At 31.9% G+C, this 18,536-nt stretch overlaps 1 protein-coding gene across 6 annotated transcripts in view; it reads left to right on the plus strand.

The window, feature by feature from the left end:
- COL11A1 (collagen type XI alpha 1 chain) overlaps nucleotides 1–18,536 on the plus strand; it is a 196,779-nt gene that overhangs the window by 151,352 nt on the left and 26,891 nt on the right. For all 6 annotated transcript variants that reach the window (XM_001918115.6, XM_070267264.1, XM_023641533.2 and 3 more), the window contains 8 exons: nucleotides 2,003–2,056; nucleotides 3,648–3,701; nucleotides 4,976–5,029; nucleotides 9,714–9,767; nucleotides 10,461–10,568; nucleotides 10,867–10,920; nucleotides 11,560–11,613; nucleotides 12,655–12,708. In XM_001918115.6, the coding sequence (XP_001918150.3) occupies nucleotides 2,003–2,056; nucleotides 3,648–3,701; nucleotides 4,976–5,029; nucleotides 9,714–9,767; nucleotides 10,461–10,568; nucleotides 10,867–10,920; nucleotides 11,560–11,613; nucleotides 12,655–12,708 (486 nt within the window). The remainder of the gene's footprint in view (nucleotides 1–2,002; nucleotides 2,057–3,647; nucleotides 3,702–4,975; nucleotides 5,030–9,713; nucleotides 9,768–10,460; nucleotides 10,569–10,866; nucleotides 10,921–11,559; nucleotides 11,614–12,654; nucleotides 12,709–18,536) is intronic.

Raw genomic sequence — 18,536 nt, forward strand, 5'->3', positions numbered from 1 at the left:
ACTACCTGGCTACTTCCTCCCAGGAACTTCTCTAGTAATTCTAGAAGCTATTATCAGACGGCGGTACCTGTTTGGGAAGACCGTATAGCAGGCTGTTTTCCTAGATATCTAATTGACGTTTGAGGGAAAAAAATGAAATTCTGGTATATGTTGATCATCATAAATCAGTAATTAAGATTTCCTCATAAAAATGAGTTTATGCCACATTAAAAAAAAGTTTACAAACGTCCTCAGTAAAGCAACCTCTCTCCAAACTGAAGTAATGTGAAATTAGTAGGTCATAAAAACAATTTAGTGGGTTATTACCAGCATTAAAAAAGTGAAATAAAACATGGTAAGTTAAAATAGAATAAAAATATCAAAGATCATCACCTACACATTAAGTATAAGTATTACTTTTTGAAACTCATGTCTTAGCTATTTTGCATGTGCACGTTTAAGGGGTAATAAGTAAAATATATTTATTACTGTGGCTCATGGTCAAATAATTTGCAGCCACTGCAGTGTAATGCCAAGTCAATAATTTTGCTAAAATATCAGCGGAAATTTGGAGCTTTTATATTGTGTATCTTTTATTTCTTAAGTAGATTACATCTGAAGTAATATTGTACAAACATTAAAAATAAAATATGTATAGAGTGTGTAAGATGTAGTATATAAATAATGATAACACCAAAAACATTACAAATTAAAAGAATCTATAATCCTACCATATTAAAAACTATTACCACTTTTACTATTTCTGTCCAATAATCATACCTATTTTAAATACATATTTTATGGTTAAATTTATGTTATACGTATTCATTTATATTTGTATTTTATCATATATGCTATTCATATTTAGAGAATTAGTATCATATTAGTAGTCCTATAATATTCTGTTAGTTTATATAACCAAATTTGTTTAGCTATGCTTTTTCTATGATTAAACGTTTGGAATAATTGAGAATTTTAACTATCATAGCAAGTGTTACAAAAAACATATTTTTGCATGTAGCTTTTCCTGTTGATCTATTTTCTTAGAATTCATTCATTCATCAATAATTCAACATTTTATCGAAATGCTAGTTTTTGTCTGACCCTCTGCTAGTTGCTAGAGATAAAAAATTGGCACCCAAAAGACCACTGCTCCAAAGTAGGTCATGATTATAAGCACGTCAACAAGTGGCATAATTGTGTTTTTAAGTATACAATTCAAGTACGTACAAAGTACTATTGTGATATAGAAGAGGAAATATAAACAGTTCTGCATGGGAGAACTGGTTAAGAAGAGCAAGAGAAAGTAAAGCAATTTTCCCATAAAGATGTAGCCAGGTGAAATGCGAATGCAGCCTACCCTGTGAGCTTATTCTGTAACACAGAACCTCTCCCAAAGCAATTGGATATAAAGGAAATGGATTTGAGAGAATAAAGGAAGTATAACATGTCAAGTTTCATGGCCTTGAGAATTTTTAAGATTCAGAAGATTAATAGGAATTATTATTAGAATTCATAAGTCAAATTATTATAGGTCAAAAATTCAGAAGATATTTATAACCCTGGAAATGTATTGGAATATTTATTTTCAAAAGAGCTTTGTCAAACTGGTGGCTAAGTATAAAAACCTCACCTGGATAGGGTATTCTAAAATAACTTGGGCCAAAATTTTTCAGAAAATCTTTACAGTGGCAGTCCTATATACTACTCATAAAAGATGGAGAAAATTATTGTTTTCTTAAATTCCTAGACAAAATTTTGTATTTAGCTCTTGTAGCTAAAATCAAACAGTTAGAATATTATGCAAAGTATACATTTCATTTGTAAATGTAGATACAAGGTTTAATCATATGTAGTCAATACTTACATCATAAGTATTTTGACAAATTACAGTTTCTGAATCTTAATTCCCATTTCTTATTTAACTTTATATTTAATTTTTGGTTTTATACTAGAAATTGGCCAAGAGTTTCTTTTTAAATGTGCAAGTGACTTTTATTGTCTTTCTATTATATTTTTGTAGGGTCTGCCAGGCCCACCTGGTGAAAAAGGTGAAAATGGAGATGTTGGTCCCATGGTAAGTTTTTATTTTTTAGTATTTGATGGATATTATGGATTTCCACATTACAAATATCCTTCTTAAGGTTTATTAATATGAACAAAGTAGGCCTAAAGGTTATGTCTGTTCAGATTGATTCCGCCCCTTTTTCCCACCCAACCTTCATCTGCGACCATCACAGTCTCTCTCCTCATCTTGAATATATCTTTTCTCATTGTCACTTGGAAGTAATGTTATACATACATGGCATTCATTGGTTTATATATTACTATATATTTTTCATTTATATGTGTATATATTATTGAGGTGGATAGAATCAAGTGCTACACTTTAGTTTTTTCTTAAACTTGAGCTCTGGGCTTTGATAGGAAGTAGATAAAGAATAGATAATAGTCATCCAAGAGTTGGATAATTAGCAAATGTTAACACAGTATTAAAAATTAACTGTACTTTGAAACAAATTCTTAATTTAATAAGGAATTCTGTCTTGATTAGAATGCTAAGACATAATTATTTGCACTTATTGATTCTGGCTTTCTGCTCTAAGTCTGTTAGCTCAACTGAAAATATGAAATACGTATATTTGTTTATTAAGCCCTACCCTGAATAAGGAAGCAATTAATCAAAGTAATTGAAACCTATAATGAAATGTAACAAGTACATTTCCTAATTGCTCCTTCCTCTCAAAACATTGCCTTCAATTTTCGCTTCCTTCAGAATACATATTTTGATATTTTTACACTTGCATTTTACTTTCTTCAGATAAGAAATAATTCTTATTATTAAAATAAACTTAACAACAGGGAATGCATAATAAACATTGCTGATTCAAATAGCTGATTAATACTCCAAGTAGCGTCAGATATATAGACTCCTTTCTAGATGTGATTGCTGTGGTTTCTTGAATCGTTAATACATTCTCCCTGACCTATGGTAATAGCTAATAGTAGAGAACCTGTTCAACCATGACATTAGAATAAACTGTGACCTTTAAAAAAATATGAATATCCTGGTATTCACTACAGACTGATTTAATCACAACCTTGAAGTAAGGGGTTCTGGCCATCAGTATTTGTAAAAAGTGCCCAGGGTAATTTTAATGCACAACTGGGAGAGAGAACCTTTCTGTTAGGAATTCAGCTGGTTAATCTTACTTCAATTCTAGCATGTAGAGCATGAGAGCAGACGCAAAAAATCAAAAATATACAACTAAAAACCAAAAGTACTTTCATAGAATTAATGAATTCTAAATGCACTCAAGCATCATGTCTTGTTCCAACTTTATATTGCCTTTGTACTCTAGCATTCTAGCATATTCTAGCATAAAATATTTCTAGTTGTATTATGAATTAATTGTACCAGATAGTAGCAATAGTCTTTTCTAATTTTTGATCAAATTTTTTTTCCTATAGTCCTAATTTCTCCAAAGCTATATGTAAGGAATCATTTGCTAATGTGATGTTGTATCCATCAAGAATGACTTAACCCTGATATGCTTCAGTGACTATGACTTTACAGGCTGAAACTTCTTTTACTTAATCACAAAATGAAAATATTAGAAATGCATTTGAATTTGGCTCTCATAAACCTTAATATTCATCTCTTACAGGGTCCACCTGGTCCTCCAGGCCCAAGAGGCCCTCAAGGCCCCAATGGAGCTGATGTAAGAATTGTGAAATATGTATTAATTATTTTGAAGGTTTATAGGTGTTGGTAGTATTTAATAGCAGATGAGGTCTAAGATACAATGGAGATAATTACATTATTGTTTAATGTTAGGAGTGGACAAGAGCTCAAGGATTATTTACTCCATTTTATTTTGCAGGAAAAGAAATAGGCTTTATAGAGAACTAGTCACCACAAATATGAAATAGTTACTAAGTTCGCATTCAATGTATTTTATTAGTGAGTGAGGAATAGTATTTGTATTATAATGAACCACATCATTCTGTTCAACATTCTAACACTACGCCTTGCATATAATAACTGTTCAATATTCCTGAATTGTTTTAAATTTAACCTTTGTCTCTGACAATGGAGTGAGGAGATGGTTTGTAATTGGCTTTGATTGTACTAGCCTATGTCTGTACTTCAAATATCCTTTAAGCATGCATTTGTCATCAGTGGCTTTTATCTAAAAGCTTCCTTTTTCTATTTCACTCTATAAAATATGTAAGAGTAATATGTGCATGATGATATGTGTACTTCTTACCTTGTAAAATATTTCTTCTTAATTACATAAAGACTATCTCCTTGAAGCTTAAAAATTGACTATGTTCCAATATTATAGAATTTTGAAATATAGTGCCATATTTTTCTTACTGTTACCATTAGCAAATTTATAGGCTTTGATGTTGTCTCTCCCTCTGACTTCACCTCTTCACAATGAAAAAGTCATTTATTCTTGTCTTTCTTGCTCTTCTGCTACGCCCCTTTTAATTCTGGCAGGCCAGACAGGGTAAAAGAGAGTAGGAGCAGATCAACTGAAAGAGCTTTTAGGTTTTAATTCCCCTTAAGTAATTTAAAGGCTAAATGGTGGTTTATAATGTTTTTTGCATGGATTATGCAGTTCCTAACCAGAGTCGTATTTTGATCCGCCATAAATACCTAAAAATTGTCCTCGAAAACCAACATATTCAATGGTCAGAGAGATTGAAATTATATTCTGAGTATCAACTGGCTTGACTAGAGCTGGAAAGTCTCCTGCTTTATATTAAAAATTCTGGTGAATTTGAACATCAGTGAAATATAATTAAATTATTTACTGTCCGGTAAATTTGTCAACTCGATAAAGGGCATCATTTTGTCCCGTCCTTCAAATGATTTGAAATATTCTTGCATATATTTATCTTTCTTTGAGAACAGCTAGATATATATTTATGAATTTATTATTTCATTACAAGAATAAGGACAATTGTATTTTTTTCTACACTGTAGGGACCACAAGGACCCCCAGGATCCATTGGTTCAGTTGGTGGTGTTGGAGAAAAGGTAAGGAATGTAGTGAAATACAGTTTCAAACAGAAAGAATTGAGAACTCTGATGATACTGGCTAATATTTTAAGTGCATATAATATTACTATCTTTCTAAATATTTTGCACTTAGTTATATGAATCACAGCTCATTTGTTCTAGAAGTTAAATAATCAAAGGTAAAACAATTTTGAGATATCATGTTTTTGATTGCCAGTTATTGTACCAAGCAGTGTACAAAAATGAATTGTTTCCTTTAATTAAAACAGCCACTCTGTCATGATGGTATTATTATTATCACCCACATTTTTAAGCTGAGAAAGCTGAAGCTTGGAGAATTTCAGTAATTTTATCAAGGTTTTGTTATTAGAAAGAGATGAAGTCAGGATCCACCCCACCCTTGTATGCCTCACTAGACTAAGTGTTTCTGGTAACCGATTACTGAAAACAAAAGAAATTGGTTGATGTAACTGGCTTAAAAGGGAAAAAGGAATCCTTCAAATTACAAGAGAATTAATCATTCATTTTGTCATACTGGGAGTTACATTTTAATTACTACTACTGTGACTTGTATTTGTCACTTTTCAAAACAGTTGGCAAGTGTCATAACATCTCGGCTCTGAGTAACTTCCTTTTCTCATGATCGTGATTTCATTTAAACTATCTGCTTTTCCATTTTTTGAAAATGTCAGAATGGCTCTCTCATTTCTTCTTTATGCGTTCTTGCTCATTTGTTAATACAATTTTCAAGAAAATTGACATTGATATATGCTTTATTTAAAAAATAAATTATTTATCAGTTTTGACGGATGAAAATTAAATTTTGTACCATAAAATATTATACAGTGATAAAAATGTGGAAATTTCATGAATTTGCTAGTTATTAATTAAATGACTTCAGGAGTGTAGACTTATCCTAATTGTAACAATGATTCTGTTCTTTGATCTCAGAAATTTTTGAACATCATATCTTGTACTAAATTCATTTATTTTAATTAAAGGATCTACCTTCAGAAAAATAAATATAATAGGGTTAGAATATAGTATTTTGATGTTTATTTCTACTCAACACCCGCATTCTAGTGTTTTGGTTATAATGAATCCTATATGACTAAATATTCAAATATTTTTTTAATTACTAAATTAGAAACATTTTAAAGTTATCTAATTTTTATTGCATAAACAGTCTAGGTTTCTGATTAACTGTCTTTTTGTTTATAGTCTTAAATTTAAAGTTTTGTGTTGAAAAGGTGCAGGTGAGTTGGGGATGGAATTGAAAGAACATTTTTCCTTGAGTCCAGTTGTCATAGGAAGAATAGCAGAAGAGACAACTGGTCTCCAGATGGTATCACTGTATTAGACAGATGAAAACAACCTTATACATTTACTGTCTTCTTTGCATCATCTCCTTTTGGCTCTAATGCTGACTAGATAGTCGTGAGAACTATCTAGTCTAAAGTCCAGATAAACTATCTAGACTAGTCTCTAGTTTTAGTTTTGCCGACATAGCAAATTCTAAGACTGTTTAATTGCCTTTTCAGCTTATCTTACTTGTTTCCTAAAGCGTTTGGGTGCAATGGGAACAGATTTAAGTATTTCGATTGCTTCTTTTATGCTTTTCTCTTCTGTGGTACTCTTGAAGATAAACATGGATGCCAGCTGTTTGGAGTTTTGGGGAACTCCCTTGCCATACTGTTTCCGTTTGTTTAAAGCCTATCTGGTAATACCTTGCCAACCTTGAGTCTTAAGAGAATGATTCAGTCAATCAGGATGATGCTTCAGCTTCTTAGAATTAAAATGTACCTGATTCTAAATTTGTTGCACTAAAAAATAGAGTTTTCACTTTTCTCTATCAAAATTTTTTGTGTGTGATGGATAGCAGGATAAAAAGAAAATTCTATTTTTTTTTTCTTCAGAATCTGGGGGAATATAATTTGCTGTAGATTACAGATTTCTAACATCGGCTTTGATTCTGGCTGAATGCTTCCTCATTTCTACTTTGGAAAATTTATTCCCAGTCATTAATTCAATGAAAAAAAACAAGAAAAGAAAGGCTGATATCCTTTAGTCATGCTTAAAAATGTTTAACCTGTTTTCCAGAGACGAACTTTTTGCACTTCACTGATTTCCTCAAAACAAAGAAATATATCAGGACATTACCTTAAGATTTAATGCATATTTTATGACTTCAGTCATATAGACTGATTTGCTGTTCCTTCTGAAGGGAGCTTGAACCTGAACAAGTGTGTTATAGAATGCAGTAAAATGGTTACATGATAAGTAATAAATTTTTAATCTAGCACTTCCTTCACATGCCAGCGTTCTTCATAGAATTTATATTATTGTATATCATTTATTATTCTTTAGAATTAATGTGCTGTAGCCTTGTTGATACTAAAAATATGGATTTAATCCATATAATGTAGTTTTGTTGCAACATTTTATTTTTTCACTTGTAATTTTGTCCCATCCCCTTTCAAAAGACTTGAAATGAGATATTTTTAGATAATATTAATTTCATCTTAATTAATTACTATTTATCTTCCACCCACTGGGCTCTAATATACAAAACGATAATTTTCATATGTATTTTGAACAAATGAATATTAATGCGTTGTTCTCAAGTAGAAGAGACTTTGTAGTAAAACCTCATCTTTAAATGTTGACAGTTATTTAAACCCATCTGTTATCATTTCCCTCATTAAAAAAAATGGAGTCTTTTCAGAATCAACTTAAGTTTAACTTTGTAGTGGAAAAAGGTTAAAGGGGAGCAACAAAATATGCAAAGAGTGACTAAAAAAAAGTAATTATTTCTCCTCTAGTTCTAACTTCTGTGATCTCACCATGGGTTAATGTGGTGCATTAGAAACCATTTTGTACATGGTGAATAGGTTTCCTGTATTTGATTTCTTCCCCAATTATACCTTTATTGAGGTATAATTGACAAATGAAAATTGTATATATTTAAGGTGTGCAACTTTATGTTTTGATATATGTATACCTTGTGAAATAATTCCCACACTCAAGCTATTTAACACATTCATTATCTCACATACTTTATTTTATGTGTGTGGTAAAAACACTTCAGATCTACCCTCTTAGCGAATTTCGAGCATACAAGACAGTATTTTTAACTATAGTCACGTTACTGCACATTAGATCTCCAGAACTTATTTGTCTTGTGTGTCTGAAATTTTGTGCCCTTTGACCAACATTCCCCCATGTCCCACATTCTCCAGCCCCTGGCGACTACCATTCTACTCTGCTTGTATGAGTTTGGCTGTTTTGAATTCCACCCATAAATGCCATCAGAGAGTATACTGTATATATTCCATATATAAAGCATTTAATATGGACATTTTACAGTTGATTTGAATGGCAAACTGCTTATAGTTTATTTGAAAGATATGAATAATGGCTCATAAAAATGTCACATTTGTCATTCCGTAATACAGAGATAGCTGAATGATTCATTGCATTGTAAATAATGTAAATGCACTATTTTAGTTGTAAGGTTTATCTAAGATAAATGGAAATATTTGCTCGAGAGAAACTAATTTATACAGAATAATACTACTACTAAGTTCCGAGAAAGTACTTGATATCTTCCATCATTATACAGATAATTCAAGAAGTTAAAATATGTGCATGTTCTCAAAGAGTAAGAAATTATGTAAACAAAATAGTCTCTCCCCTGGAATTATGTTCGTATTTAGTGTAACACATTATAAACCAATTGATGAGCAATGAGTTTGTGCCAGGAATATTGGAAATAACAGAGTTAAAAATTAAAAGAAATTCAGGCGTCACATTTTTTAAAAAATTTCGAACATTTTCCACTTCAGAATTTCTAGTACCACTGATTTTCTTTAGAAACATGGTACTCGAATGTCCTATAGTACTTCCCTTGCATGATTACCTGGATAAAATATTATGTTTGTATGCATTTCTGAGTGTGAAGAGCTGGTAACAGACTTTCATAACTAAAACCTACTAGTCTAGGAGGTTTATTTATTAGTCTGCTGAGTTAAAAAATAGCCATCCATATCTATACAAGAAGACCATAAAGGCTACCAAATGTATAATATGTACATCCTCAAAAGGAGAAGTTTTAATTAACATCTAAGTACCTTTATGTATCGTTTTCTATGTTCTTTAGACATCTACTAAATATATTTTATAGGATTATCATTAATACTACCAAATTGTTTGCTTATTTGTTATAGTAAAGGTAAAGTGAATTCATGTTTTAGTAAAAAAACTAATCTGATTTGAATTAGTTTTGATTAGTCTGATTTGAATGAGATTTGATTAGTTTAATTCAAATCAAATTAATTGTTTTGAATTATTTAATCAATAAACTTAATTCTAATATGAATATTGATGATATACAATTTGTTAGGAAACATGCAGACGTCTGTTTTCCTTGGTGGTTTGATGGGAACTGAGTTAATGCTCTGGCTATTGATTAACTGATGACAGTTGTAGCATCCAAACTATCCAGTTCTGTTTCCTCACCTGAGAATAAAAGTGTTGAGGTCAATAAAAGGAAGTCCCCCCCCCATTAAAGTTTTCCCCCGCCTTTTAAACAGTATGGTGATTTCAGCGCTGATCTAAAATGTCATGGTCATCACTGAAGGCAGTTTTACAAATGTCAGCATTACTTCTGTGTTCTGTTGCTCATTTGATCTCTTCTTAACAGGGTGAGCCTGGAGAAGCAGGGAACCCAGGGCCTCCTGGGGAAGCAGGCACAGGCGTAAGTGCTGTCTTATTGACCATAGAGGGTATTATGGTCCAGGAATTTCTTTCAGAGCATTTTATTTTTTTTTAATTTTTTTTGAGTGTGTGACAATTTTTATTTATTTATTTATTTATTTATTTAATTTCAGAGCATTTTAAACTTGCACTTAACTCCTAGCTGTGGTTCAGTTACTTGCTTTCCCTTTCCAACTCATTAGGAATAATGGAAAATACAGAGCCTTTTTGTTTAATAATTTTGCATAGCATCTGCATATTTTGATTCACATAGAAATTGGAAAAAAATACATTTACATACATTAGAGCATTAAAACTATAAGCTATTTATCATGTACATTTTTTTGGTGGACTGACCACTAAAGAAACAAACTCTGCTACATCAAATAAATATTCGTAAATTTTAATTGTATTAGGATTGTATTATTCTAACTTAGATTGATTTAATCCTGGAGTAAATTTGACCCCCAGGAAATATTTAGCAATGTCTGGAGATGTTTTAAGTTGTCACACTTGGAGGAATGGTAGTTGCTGGCATCTAATTAATAGAGACCAGGGATGCTTTTAAACATCTTGTAATGCATAGGCGGCGACAGCCTCCCACAGCAAAGAATTGGCTGACCCCAGTTTGCTCAGGTTAAGAAACTCTGACTTAAAGCTTGTAAGATAATCATTCTTTTTTTATGTTGTGTAGGGTCCCAAAGGAGAAAGAGGAGAGAAAGGAGAAGCTGGTCCACCCGGTGCTGCTGGACCTCCTGGTGCTAAGGGACCACCAGGTGATGATGGCCCTAAGGGTAACCCGGTAAGTAAACTTGGTGTTCTGTAAAGAGGCATCTAAGTCAAAGCCACTTGGGAGCTTTTCATAGAAAGATGAGAAATCATGAGACTCTGGCCCATAGCTGGTGAAGCTGATTTTTCATCATTTCATACATTCATATGCATTCTCAATTAATTTCACTTTTTAAAAATTTTTTGGAGGAGAAAAGAAATAATCTCACCTAGTTTTACCATGACTTTTACCTCTTAAACTTCAGAATATCATGACTTTATAAAAAATATTTTTCGTTTGTTTCCTTTCCTTTAAAAACACATCGTTCTAGGGTCCTGTTGGTTTTCCTGGAGATCCTGGTCCCCCTGGGGAACCTGGCCCTGCAGTAAGTATTATGGAAAAATAAAGGAATTATTTTGGTGGGGATGTTCCCAGTGTCTCTAGTGTGATAATTAAAGAAAATTCTTAATTACCTAAGTGGACTCCCAAAAATAGAAAGAAAAAGAAAATACAATCACAACAACAATAAAATTCATATAGTTGGAAACTGTTAGACGTAAGTTCCATGATTATTCACTTCATCTGCATCAGTTTTCCAGACTTTGTTGGATTGTACAAACTAATTATGTGAGTAGCAACATTACTATTATTTCAGAATTACAGGATCATTGTTGTTATCTCAATCTCTTCTATAATGTAAATTCTATCCCAATTTTTGCCACGTCTGTTCATGGTGAAAGGATGCGGTGGCCTTGCATACTAATTACATCCTCTTCCTTTCCTTGTATTAAGAGCATCCTATATTTTAAATTTGATATGGTGGCAGTTTCACAAATCGTTATGGAAAGAGAGAGAAACACCACAATCCTTAAAAAAAAATTGAAAAAACATATTAATACTTCTGTTTGTCCAAGTGGTAATAATTTATCTCAAGGACTGAAATAGTATACTATACTTTTTTATTTTGATAAAAGTGAATAAGTAGTGAAAAATATCCGGGTTCATTTTCTACTGCCCACCATAGGGTCAAGATGGTGTTGGTGGTGACAAGGGTGAAGATGGAGATCCCGGTCAACCGGTAAGCAAGCTTACTGTTTTCATTTCATCTTCACATAGTCTCCAGACATTTTAAGGAAACAACAGTCGGCTTTTCAAAAGCATTGCTATGTGTGTACACATTTATTTCGAGACACTTATCAATTACGTTTGAATTCTAGTTCACGGTCAAACTTACATAGAGTATTTCTTACTTGATGTCATTTAAGAAATATAAGCAAAGCCTTTATAATGAAAAATGTAGTCATATCATACTAATGATTTTGTCATATTATATCAAATTCACTTATCTATCCATTTAGGTTAAATAAAAAGTTATTTTCAAAACACAAATAAGACTGAAATGAAGAATGCCAAGTTATCAGCCGATCATTGACATGAATTACTTCAATTAATAACCTAAGTGAACTCAGCATTGTATTGGACTATTTTTTTAAAATTTTGAAAAGGCACAGGAGGGGGCTTTCCACGTGTGGTTATTTAGGGAGGAGGTGAAGGAGGGCACTAACTAAAGTAGGAGCCAAAGACAAATGCATCCCAAACACACTTTCTCTCTAGTGCCGTCCCCACTGGGTGTCTGCAGACAGAGATATAGTCTTCTTCTGTGTGAATAAGACACGCTGGTCATATCCCAGCATGTTGCATACTCCTTGGCATAAAAATGCTAGTGTTGTACAGGAAGAAATTTAGAAGTAATAGTTTTATTGTTTCACAAGTGTGTGTGATATGAGTAGAATTATTAACCATATGATTCTATTAATTAGAGTGTCTATTGGATGCTTGCCAGATATAAATGAGTACCTTTTGAAAGTACGCAGTTTTACATAGAAGGAATTTGATTCACTTTCTTTCAGCTGTGAAGAAATTTTCCGTATGAATGTGCGAGCTCTAACTATAGATATCTAAAGGAAGTTTAGGTATCTGAAATAGGGCTGAGCTTTTCCAGGAAAGATAGATGTGGGGAAGTGAAGAAAGATAGTTGATTTCAGTTCAGACTTTGAAAAGCACTGTGGACCATAAAATATTACCCAATTTCTTAAAAGGTATTTTTCACATTTTATAGGGTCCTCCTGGTCCATCTGGTGAGGCTGGCCCACCAGGTCCTCCTGGAAAAAGAGTAAGTTTTGTAAATTCTTTATTTGAAACATCCATTCATTACCTACTGTGTGTATACATTTATTTAATATATGTAAGCTGCTGGCAGAACATTATAAGGATGCTGGAAAGTGTAAGTCATAGAGAATAATTTCTTAAATTTGTCGAAATATGTATTAGAATAAGGCATACTTTCACCATTTCTCTGTCGCAATGAAAATGAGAAAAAAACAACTCCTACTTATGGACTTTCTCACTTCTCTGTGCTGAGGTCTCCCCTCTGTATGAATGTTGTAGGCTGTTATAAAAGACTCTGATGGTACCCTGAACATCAACTCATGGGGCACTACAGGGGGATGTGATGCCGAAAATCCAGTGCTAGTTTAAAATGTTGTAAAAGCCTGAATACAGTATGAACAGAATGATCTCAGGAATCAGTATATAATGTTAGCTTGGTTTACATTGTTAAACTTGCCTGATTTGGAATCAATAGCAGGATTTTAACAAAGGGCTACAGAACAATATAAATAAATAGATTTTGTTCAAAATATTGGCTGCTGTAGAGCCTAGGCAATTTACTGTCTTTTCCTTACTCCTGTACTATTTTCATGATAAAAACAATCTCTGTTGACCTGCCTCTTGCGGCACTTACGGCAATATACAACGTTGTCCTGCTCCTCCTGTAATCTGTTTTCCAACCTATCCATGAACAAAATATGTAGCAAACTTGCAAATATATTTCTTAGGCTCATTTCCCCTTTAGTAATCCAAAGTGTAATATGATCTTTGAGATTTGTTGCCTATTTTTACTTATAGTCTGAATGCCTTTAAACTTTCCTGATGAAAGTTTTATTATTTCAGAACTTGAAGAAGAATAATTATACAGATGTCTTTGAGAATGGGTTGAAATCTTTCCTGAGAAGACATGAAATCTTTTTTTTTTCTTTCTCCTAGCCTCTAATGATGTTATTTAAAGTAATGGTTAACAAGGCAATGAAATCATACTACCTGGTCTTTAACCCAGCTCTACCGTTTGTTACTTGTACAACCTCGGGCAAGTTACTTATCCTCCATATTTCTCTGAGAGGCCTACTACTACCTAGGCTTTGGCAGAACATAATTTAACCCATATAATACAAAAATAATAATATATGTTCACATAATAGTGTGTTAGCTTTTAGTTATGAAATAAATTTTGTTCTCATAAACATTTAATAACTATCATCTTATAGGTGTAAATTATAATGCTTTGGTACAGAGAGAATTAAACCTTCCTTCAAAGTATGGTAGCTACTAGAAAGAGAAAGACTATATCAAAATTAATTTTGAATATTTTATTATATATATTGGTAGCTTCTTGGCTCATTCTATTATTCAAGGCAAACTGTCAGCAAGTGCTATCCAATTTAGTTTCATTTTAAAATATGTCAAACAAATTGTTTATTTACAATCTTTGATAAATTCAACTAAGTACCATTTGATATTTGGGGTGAATTCTCTTAATATGATGACAGAGTTATGGAACAAATTAGGTTTTTCAGCTATACAGTGAGGAATCATGTGAATTACTGATTTTGAAAACAAGTGAATGATTTTTAAATTTAAAAAAAGTAAATAAACAGAAACAATTTACTACAGAATATTAATGGGAATGTGAAAAAAACAGGACACTTAGGTGTGAACCAGTATATCACATGCCCCTTTTGGAGTTGTTGTGACCCAAAAGTTTGAATAATATGTAACTCAATACAAACCTCTGGAAAGACCTCCATTCAATTCTAGAATTGAAAAAATGTCACAGAAAAGTCAGCACATATACAGAGACCTAGATTATACTCTATTCCACAACACTGAGACAGTGTTGTGTAGTGGAAAGCTCATGTGTTAACATTCTTACTGGTTCACACCTGAGTTGGACCTCTCCATTTACTACTTAAATGAGATATAACATAAGAACAGTAGTTAATCCCTGGTTCTTAATTACTTTCTCTTTATGATGAGAATAAGGTTGTATTTTTCATAGATTAGAAATAATTATAATAATAATATAAAATATGTAATAATATATTAATGGTATATTGACAGGAACATAGTATATGCTCAATAAATTTTAATTACTTGTTGCTTTAAGAACAGGAAGAATAACCAATTTATTTCAATCCAAAATTTAATATTACATGATGTTGGTAAATTGCAAGTAACTGGCAAATTTCTTCTTTAGATTTACCAGATAAAATTAGAGAATAGAAAAATCATATTACTCTCTTTCCTGTCAATATTTCTCACTAGAAAACCTGATACACTCTTGATTAAAAGGAGTAAACTATATTGAAAAAATAAAAATATGTTTAAATGCATCAACAAGATGAATAAAAATAAAGAATTATGATAATGTGCTAGCAAAGTTATAATTGAACTTACATGTAGATATATAGGTCAATGGTCTCAGTGAAAAGAGAGACCCAAGAATATATAGAAACCTCATTTGTGACAAATTAGACACTGCAGATCAATGGATAAAGGACAAACTATTGAGTAAATCGTACTGAGGGCAATTGAATATTTACCTGGAAAAAAATAAAATTGAACCTTACCTCTCTCCATTCACACACACACAAAATGGCAGTTGAGTGACAACCTTAAGTGTGAAAAGAAAACTTTGGAATATTTTCGCAAAAATTAATGGAGAATAAATTTATGAATTCTAGTCATAAATTCCGGTCTAATAAATGTGACTAGAATGGAAAAGAGTGATGTATCAAATATATTACAATTAAAAGTTTATCTAAAAATACAGAAAGGCATTGAAAAGAAAAGATCCAATTAGGAGAAAATATTTCCAACATATAGAAACTTTGCAGAGAAAAGTTTTCCAGAGTGTCTAAGTATATCCTACAAATTAAGAAGAAAAACTCAACCAACCAACAGAAACAAGTAGCAAAGGGCATGAAAAGACATTTGACAGAAATGCTCCACAAACACATGAAAAGATGTGTCTAGAAGTCAGAGAAATATGTGTTAAAAATGGCATTAAGATACCACCTTACATTCATCAATTAGCAAAAATTGAAGTCTGACAAACCAAATTTTAGAAAGGATTTTTTTTAAAAAAAATCATGGGGATTATCATACACAGCTATTGTGAGTTACTTGGTACAATTACTTTAGGAGGATTATTCTAGGTTACCTGTAGAATTTAACATGAACTTTGCTACCATCTTATAATTTCATTCCTAGGTACATACCCTAAATGATATCTTACACATCTTTACCAAGAGACATGAGAGAATGTTCAGATCACTCTTGCTCCTAATAACAATATAGAAATGACAAATGCATTAAGATATGCTCATAAACTAAAATATTATGTGGCAATGAAAATGAATGTGTTGCAGATGCATGAATCAACATAAATAAATCTCAAACACCTGATGTTAAGAAGAAAATATATATAATGTTGAGCTGGAGAAGATGTATTATATGATTTCATTTCTATAATGTGCAAAAAACCCTATGAACATGTTATTTAGCATTCAAGCATAAGTCATAAGAATGATGAAGAAAATTAAGGCAACCATTCACCAAAATTTAGCATGGTAGTTATTTCTCTGGGAGAAACAGGGATGCAATAGTTGCAAGTGACATATAGGAAGTAATACATTTATAAGTTGGGAGACTAGAATATTAAAATACTTAACTGAGTCATTCCTTGTGTCACAGTTTTCTTTGATATTATTAGAAAGTTCTTTAGTGGAGTTCTCCTTTTTGATTTTTGATGGATTATTTAAAAATAAATCTCAGCAAAAATTTGAGGGATGTTCTGTCCTCTCATTTTAAGGAACAATTTACATAAATACGATGAGCTATTTTTAATCCACTCCAGTCACTTGGTAAACAAATTAGCAGACCTTGTATCCATGAATTATTAATGACAGGAGAACAGTGATGACTATGCATTCCTTTCAAAGCTATTTACATCCATTTTGATATAGCAGAAAAATCAACCTTAGGGTCAGGCCGACTAAAGAATATTATGCAGGTCTTCCTCTTTTAAAAAGTGCCATCATTAAATCTAACCTGAAAGCCATTAACACAATGTGTTAAATTGTATCCTATATTAGGTTTGGATAAACTGGCAGGCTTAATTGGCTTTATCTATTTTACACAATAATCTATTTGATTCACCAGAATAAAAACTATTTTTAATGGTAATGAAAGATTATTCTAGTTTCAACAGTCTTATTATTAAAACTGTAATTTGTTCTGATTTAACATTAGCAATTATTGCTTGCACCCTTTTAAATTACAATCAAACAAACTAGTTCATTTAGTCAAGAGCTCTACCCTAACCTAAGAAAATAGGTGGCTTAGCTGAAAAAATAGAAATACAAATTATTTACATAGGTCTTTCTTAGCCTATGAACTGAGATGCTGCATAGCTTAATATCAGCACGTAAGTAGTCCTGAATGCTGTCACATTAGAATCAAACAGACGTGATTTCAAATCCTTGCTTTGCCACCTAGAAATATAACTTGAGGTAAGTTAATTTCTTTGAGTCTCAGTTTACTAACATGTAAAGTGGACATAATAACTAATTTTCAATGCTGGAATGAGGGCTAAATTAGATTAATAAAGTGTATATTCAAAGCACCAAGTCTAATTTCTGGACGTATCAGTTATGCAAACAGTAGATACTATTACTAAGGCGTTAAATACAGGTTTCAAATAATGGCATGATTTATAAATGAAATAAACATCATAAATAAAATATCAGACAAAAGGAAGATTAAGATATTTTCTTCTAATTTCCAAGTTGTATAAATTGAAAGGAAAGTTTATTAGCAATAGATTTATAGTAAGTTCATAGTAAACTTAGTTTTGTTTGTTGTTAAATTTTGCTTTGCCAATAGAGTTATACAGTGATCACTACTGAACTAACTGGCTGAAACATACAACAGTCTATAAAATATTAATGAATGACATTTTCAAAGTACGGTATACTGTGATTCTGTTGAAATTGGTACATATTTGTACTATTTATTCCTTGGTGCAAATTCATGTAAAATCATGTAACATATATTGTAAAGGAATTTCCTGCGAGAACTATTGCCGAAAAAGGAGCATCTGAATTCTTGATGACTGCATATATTTTTTGAGAAAATGGATTTGCCAAACAACAGGGATTAAACTGAGTTAATTGAGAAGGAAGTCCTTGGGAACTTGAATGTACTGAACACATATGAGGTCACTGTATATATACCGTGTGAACACAAGGCACCTGAGCCTGGAGGCGTATGGTTCAGAGTGAATTTTGTGAATTAAAATTGATGGGGAGAATTCTGTCTCCACCAGCCTTTGCATCCAGCAAGCAGGCAGCCATGTCTCTGATGCAGTACTCAATTTAATATCACTTTTGAGGAAACCAAAAGAACATGTTCCTATGCAATAATTATAATATTCGCTCAGCACCCTTATGATTTGATTGAATATAGAATTGCCTTAGCATCTCTTTCTCAGTTCATCTAGAACGTGTAATCTTAAGTAAGATTTCTATGCATTTTTTGGAAATTAACATTTGTCCTATTCTTAGTTTCTCCACATTGGAGGCAACAGAAAAGCAGACCAATAACAATTTTGCTATAACATCTCGTAGCAGAAATTGCAATGACTGGACATGTGTTCAAAAGTATTATTACTTTTTTCCATGAGTGAATCTTAGAAATAAATGATAATATACCTTCCTAATAGAATATTGATCAGAATGTTGCAAGTGGCAGTGATAGTGAGAAACAACATTCTAGCAGATATTGAACAAGTAGGAAAATTAAGTTGTCATTTCTAGTACATGT

This window comes from Equus caballus, chromosome 5 (genome assembly GCF_041296265.1).
Source record: "Equus caballus isolate H_3958 breed thoroughbred chromosome 5, TB-T2T, whole genome shotgun sequence".
In the NCBI taxonomy this organism is placed as follows: Eukaryota; Metazoa; Chordata; class Mammalia; order Perissodactyla; family Equidae; genus Equus; species Equus caballus.